Raw genomic sequence first — 6,568 nt, 5'->3', positions numbered from 1 at the left:
AGTTGCTCACCTATTAAGAGACCTAAGAAGCCCTGGCCCAGCCCCTGCCCCTCCAGTCTTCACATCCTCATCTCTTTTCAGCCCCAAACACCCTCCCTGCGGCCTCCAAAGAGCGAAGGCCCCTTATTCCTGCTTCCCTCTCTCTGGGATCCTCTTTCTAACTGCTCATCCCTCAGGGGCCAGTGAGACAGCGCTTCGGGGCTGGTTAGCCATTTCTCCTCGTTTTTCCTCCTGAGGCCAGTCCCTACCTCCACACAGCAGCCAAGGTAGCCTAACCATCTCTGGCCACAGTGCTCCCTTGATTAAAATCTTTCCATATTTTTTAGTGTCCTGAGGACAAAGTCTAAATTCTTCAGCTGGGTTGACAAACAGGAGGAAGAGGTTGGCTCCCATTTTCTCTTGAAGTATATTCATGTGGTGATAAAGGGCTGAGTCAGCTGTGAAGCCTGAGGTGGGAGATGAGTCCAGTGCAGATTCCTCCAAGAACCGTTCACTGCAGGGTATAGGGTGCGGTAGGGGGGATGGGGCAGGGAAGGCAGATGGTGGGCTCATCCATGGAGGAGTTTTGCTGGGAGCATGGGAGCAAAGGCAGGGCTAAGGAGTGGAGGAGTCTGACAAAGGGTAGGTGAAGGTCAGCCATGGAATCTGATACCACATGACAAGGGAGGTGAAGACAGTAGGGGAAGGTGTCCTCAGGAAGGGGCAGCTTTAGAGAGAGCAGAGAGACTAATGAGACTGGTGATGTGGACCAAGCAGGGGTGGAGAAATGACTCAAGAGAGCCAGCTGAAGCCAGGAGGTGGCAGATCTGGTAGAAGGGCTGCTGCTGGCCTGTGCCTCAGCATTGCTGACTCCACTAGCTGCTTCACATGATGGTTGGGTGGATAAATGGCTGACTTCTACTACCTTATGGAGTAGACCAGTGGGGGCACAAGCCCTGTTCTCTCCCTTACATCCTTCCCTGGCGAGCCTGACACCAACCTTGGCTGGAATGCCACCTGCTCAATGAGATGTTTAAGCTGTGTGTCCTCTCTCTCCCCATCTTCTAAGCATCTGCATTCTTGATTTCTTTCATTTTCTTAAAAGAAACATTATAGAAAGTCTAGCCTTGTCTAAGCTAGAAGGAAAAGGGACCTCTCCCTGTAATCCAGGGAGGAAGGGCATTCTGTGGTCCTCTTGCCTCCTAGGAGTTGGTCTAGGGGTAGACAGATCTCTTAAGAACCTAGGAAGAGTGGGGATTTCTGAGACAAAGGCGGGTCAGCGCTTAGGGCCTCAGAAGGGAAAGACTCAGGGCCAAGTGTATAGTGGCCCAACTTCCCTTTCCAGGCAAAGGTGGGTCTCCCTGCCCTTGCACATATATTACCATCTGCCCAAGCTACAGTCCTTCAGCCACCCAATGAAAGCACCTGTGATGTGTCAGGTCCATGTTGGGAACTAGAGATACATGGACAAGCAAGAACAAGACCCCATCTGCCCAGACGAGCTCACCGTGTAACTGAAGAGACAAGCACACAAAGGAAGAATCGAGAGTTAGTATTTGCAACTGAGGGTGCTGTGGACACAAAAAGGAGCAAGTCACTAATGTAAGGGGAGAGGGTTCGGAAAGACTCCCTACAGTGTGGCTTCCCAGAGAATGGGGTGTTGAAGGATAAGACAGAAAGAAAGCAGGAGCTACAAAGGCCGGAACAGTGACAGAACATGGTGAGTTCGTGAAAACAGTTTAGGGGGGGGGGGGGGGGTCCATGTTGTTGAAGGGAGAGTGAGACAAAATGGTGTTGGGGAGCCTGTAAGAGGTGGGGAGCCACAGAAAGATTTTAAGGTAGATTTTGTTTTAGTTTTAGGATGTCCACTCTGGCTCAAGTATATGTCTCTATGTGACAGGGGAAGTGGCCTCCAGGACTAAAGAACAAAAGCAAGAGAAGCAGGAGGAGCTGGCTGTACAATCTGGACAAAGACCAAGAGGGCCCTGCTACGAAGATGCAAATTATCAGGCAAATATGTGAAGGAATCGGAGGAGTCGATGATTTTTTATTAGCCTTGGGGAAAGAGACAGTGAAGGGACCACTCTGAAGCCTCCGGCAGTACCTTTAGATGAGATAGAGGAACACTGTCAAGATAGACAGCAGTGATCCCATTGTGAATGTGTGGCGTGTGAGGCATCACAGAACATCAGCAGACGGTTTCTGTTGCTCTGGGCATTCTGGGATGTGTCCTGTCTTTCTCCCCTGGCTCTGTTCACCTTGCAGCCTCCTCTCCCTTGTCTACCAGCCCAGTATTTTCTCCAAGAGAAATGTTTGCCCTACCTGCTGAGAACAACTTTTCCTCATCAGAGCCTCTGCAGTTCTGGTGTAGGATCTCTTAGGAGACAGGTCTCCTGTCTCTCTGGTATCTTCATATAACCTGCACCTTGTGTGATAGGAAGTATGTTCTCATGAGCTGCTGTCACTGGAACATCATCATGATCACCAGGAAATGTCACTGCACACCACAGAAGAGATCACTTCCAGGGCTGACTCCAAGCAGGAAATGACTTACTGCCTCTAAAGGACTCAAATACCTCTCCCATGCCTAGATCCCAGAGATGCCTGGTTTCAGAGATGGAGAAGGAAGACATACATGTACTTCAAGCCATCCTGTAGAAAATCCCCAGAAGGCAGACTAGATGAGTGGGGGTGGGGGGGTTAATCTCTAGAGAAATCAGTTGCCCATGCTTAAATCTCCTTTTGAACCAGTAAGCAAATGTCAGGGACTTGGGCTCCCCACTCTCTCTTGGACCAGAAACTTCTCATCTTCCCAAGCCTGTGTATCCTCTTGACTCTTTCCCCTTCTCACTTGAGGAGAAAAATCCTAGGTTTGGCTGAGGACAATTTCATAGCACCATTTATGAGCTGAGAAGGGAGCAAACAGTTAGCTTGGGACAGGTGGACTATGGGATGGGGGAATGAGCGAGGGTCTCAGAGGTGGGATGAGGAGGTGAAGACAGTAATAGAAGTCAACATTTTATTGCACATTTGTCAGGAGTTCAATCTTTTCATTTACGATGGCATTTAATCCTTATAATTAGTGGCAACATGGTCCTAAGAAACTGAGGCCCCAGCTGCTAGGTTAAGAATTCAAGGGAGATTCCAGTCCAGGTTCATCTCATCTCTGAACCCATGTTCCCTCTGCTTTGCCACAAATCACTCTCCCTGAGTTACTGTAGTCTTGGGTAGGCAACAGGCATTCCTGTGGAGACCCTTGATGGTATTATAGAGCAAGACTAGAAATATGGGTTAAGAGTCTTCAGAGATCCCAGTGATCTCCCTGCCTGGAGATTCCAGAGCCAGACAAACAGAATGACAGTCCATAGACACAAATATCCAGTTCCAAGGAGATACACACTCACCTTCCCATAATGTGGATGTGTGGATACACATGGGCTCCTAATCACACATCATGCAATCCCACAGAAGGGCTGAACAGCCCTGGGACACACACATATGCACACACATATGCATGTTCTGGTACAGTTCTAGGGACACTGAGGCAGGTCATGGGAAGGAGAGTTCTGGCTCTGTCAGATGAGACTGGCGATGCTGGAGGTGGTCTCATGATGCTGACCAGAGGACAACTGTCCTGAGATGCTAAAAATGCTGTTGTTGCCACTGTGGCTATTTTGGGTAGAGGGGTCAGCTGCACAGATGGAGGGGCAGTGTCCACTCACACCCACCTGATACAGCAGCAAGCCCAGAAGCAAGACTGAGCCCAAGACAGCCAGGGCAATGCCCACAGACAGCATGGCAACCAGTGGCCGAGCTGGGGCAGGGGCTGCAGCCAGCCCGGCCAGGGTCAGGCCAGTGACCAGCAGCACAAAGCCACTGAGCAATACCACGAGACCATCGGCCCCTCCACCACTGCGCAGCAGGGCCACGTGGTGGGCCTGGCGTATGCAGTTCATGTCCTGCACCGCCGAGCTCATCAGCTGCTTCACTAGAACTAGCAGAGCCAGCAGGCAGAGCACAGTGCCCACTGCTAGGCGCCACTCACCAGAGCGGCTGCTGGTGGAAGACAGCAGGGCCACACCACCTGCCCCACAGCCAGCCACGAGGCCCACAGCCACGGAGAAACACAGCAAGGAGCGCCGGGGCTGCTGGGACCACCATAGCTCCACCTGCTCTGCCAGCACATCCGGGGGCAGTCCCTGGCCCACCCGGGCTTGGGCTTGTTGGGACATGGCTTGCTCCGGGAGGGTCAGGACAGAAAGTTGGTGTCAGGGCTCAGAGGGTGTAGATCATGGCCTGGTGTCCTCATCACCAGCTTGGCAGCTACAAGCCCAGAGTCTCCTTGTCTCAGTCCAGCCTAAGGTTACCGTCACCTGCAGAGACAGGATCTCATGTTAACTCCCACCCACACGGCCCTCTAAGTCTTATCTGGGAGCCTTAGGGAAGAGCTCTGAGAATCCCCCTCAGCATCCTCAGGATTTTTAGGACCTGTCCCTGAAAGCCCCTGTCCCAGCAATGCCCCTTGGGAAAGCCTCCCCTGACCCCAGGAGAGTTTCCTCCTCTACAGAGGTTCCCTCCTCCCTCCTCCCCCTCCAAGGAATCCCCTTGCCCAGCCCCTGACCTCTCTGGCTCTGGTTGTCTCAGGCGCCTGTCCCATCCTGGCTGCCGGAGGGAGCTGGTGCCACAGTGGATGATGGGTGGATCAGCCAGAGATAAAGCCTCATTCAGGATCGACTCACGTGGCCTCAGCTGTCACTGCTAGGTCCTGGCTTGGGGGGGGGGTTGTGGGGAGGGAGGGGGATTGATGACTTAACCCTTCTGGGATCAGCAGCCTGACTGAAGCCTTCCCTCACAGGACTGTGTCCCTCCTCTGTGGGTTAGCATCTGACCCCTAAAATCCTTCTTCCTCTAATCCCACCTCATCTCAGTTTGACTGGTAATAAAAGATGCAGGCTCCAAATCCCTTTCTAGCTCTGATCTTCCTCCTTAGCAAAGTCATCTCTGATGCAACAGGGCCCAACCCAAGCTCCTCATCTTAGCCCAAACCTGCTCCTCCTGTGTCCCTTCCTCTGGATGACAGGGCTAACCTCTCAGCCTCTCTCTGCCAGTCCTAATCCATGCCTCAAGGTCGCCACTCAACATTTCTTCGTTCAGTCCTGTGCTCAGCTCTGACCCCCAACCTGTTTCCCCATCCCTCACTGACCTTCCAGACTCCCCATGGCTCTCCCCTTTCCATCATCCATCATGCTTTCTCTAAAGCAGCAAAAGAAGGGTTCTGGATTTGAACCCCAGTGCAGTCCTTCTCACTGTGGAGACGTGGGAAGGGACCTAACAGTATTACTTATTTAACCTGTTCTCTAGAGGCCAGGCAGCGTGACTCACACCAGGTAAAAATAAAAGCTGGCTCAGGACCTGCCTGTACAAAGCCCAACTTCCCGCGGGAGACAGAGCCTGTGTGACCAGCCACCTGGGAGCCCAGGATGGGCTTGCCTTGGGGACAGGGAAGCCCCAGTTCACCTCTTAGAACCTCGTCTCCTTATCTGAAAACTGAGGGGTGGGAGGAGTTATCTGACATCTTTTAGATGTTCCACGGGACAAAGTGGCTCAAAACATACTTTTCGTATAAGTGAACGCGATGGTAGTCTGAGGCTCAGAATGGGTTAGAGGACCTAGGTACCAGATCTTTCCAGGAACAGGACCCCATGGCCGAGCACGGGGTTTTACCCCAAGGAGGTATCTGTCCTCCACGACCCCTCTGCCCTTGGCGAGACTCCCAGGCATACAAAACGGGCGGGGCAGGTGCCCACGCCCCCTGGGGAGGTGGGGGAGGGGCCGCGGGCGGAGTCGGTCCAAGAATTCTGGGCTGTGGCTTTGCTGGTCTGAAACGGCTGGCACAGGTGTACTGGGAATGCGGGGCCAGGCTGGAGGTGGGGTGGAGGTTCCCAGCGAAGGAACCAGAGCAAAAGGAGGGGGCGGGCGGGGCGGGGTGGGGGCGTGTGGGGCACTCACGAGAAGTCTGGATGTGGTGGATCCAATTTGAGCAGGCAGAGCCCGGCAGGTGGGGTGCTTTAGCTCCGTTTCCGGGGAGACGCTTCACCTGCCTAACCTGCACCCAGGTGAGCCTGGAAGGAAGGGGATTAACAGGTGTTGTTTCCAGGGCAGGGCCTGAGCCGATTGGCTGACGTGGCCCTGCTCCTTCATCTCGCTCGAGACATTGCTGGGAAGGGAGGGGCTTCTGTCGGTTGCTGTTGGGACCGGAACACTAGATACCGACCTGGGCTGCAGGAAGAATGCTGTCTCTCTGCCCCAGCCTGGGCCCCAACCAAACTCTACTTTAGCTTCAGCTTCTCCTTGAAGCCCTACCACCAAGCCTAGCGTGTAATTACACTGTAATCCCAGCACTGGAATGGCTGAGGCAGGAGGATCGCCAGTGGGAGGTCTCTGTCTCCATTTCCAAAGTCTGCCCCACCGTGGCTTGAAACCTCAGCTCCAACTCCTTACTCCAGCTCAGATTCTGGATTTAGGTCCTAGACCCCAACTGCGTCCTCAGCCCGTCTTGATTCCTATCCCTGAGCTAGATCCTCCTAAA

The 6,568-nt window shown here is 53.3% G+C and overlaps 1 protein-coding gene across 2 annotated transcripts; it reads right to left on the bottom strand.

Annotated features, from left to right (window-relative positions):
• Nucleotides 1–2,992: 2,992 nt before the first annotated feature.
• Nucleotides 2,993–6,080, bottom strand: Tmem125 (transmembrane protein 125). 2 transcript variants are annotated; one of them, XM_017801163.1, is made up of 3 exons: nt 5,989–6,080; nt 4,601–4,748; nt 2,993–4,352 (listed from the first exon to the last, which is right to left on the bottom strand). In XM_017801163.1, exon 3 carries the CDS (start codon nt 4,209–4,211, stop codon nt 3,555–3,557), a length of 657 nt encoding a protein of 218 aa, XP_017656652.1. In that variant the 5' UTR covers nt 4,212–4,352; nt 4,601–4,748; nt 5,989–6,080; the 3' UTR covers nt 2,993–3,554. The 2 variants fall into 2 exon arrangements, with proteins under 2 accessions (XP_017656652.1, XP_008843563.1); XM_008845341.2 differs by having other exon boundaries at nt 4,601–4,744.
• Between the last annotated feature and the right edge of the window lie 488 nt (nt 6,081–6,568).

Source organism: Nannospalax galili, unplaced genomic scaffold (assembly GCF_000622305.1).
Source record: "Nannospalax galili isolate Female #2095 unplaced genomic scaffold, S.galili_v1.0 scaffold1402, whole genome shotgun sequence".
Lineage (NCBI taxonomy): Eukaryota > Metazoa > Chordata > Mammalia > Rodentia > Spalacidae > Nannospalax > Nannospalax galili.
This window is presented reverse-complemented; position numbering and strand designations above follow the sequence as displayed.

Bases quoted from the DNA above. Each gene is read 5' to 3' on its own strand.
- Tmem125 (XM_017801163.1), bottom strand. From the start codon at position 4,211: ATGTCCCAACAAGCCCAAGCCCGGGTGGGCCAGGGACTGCCCCCGGAT.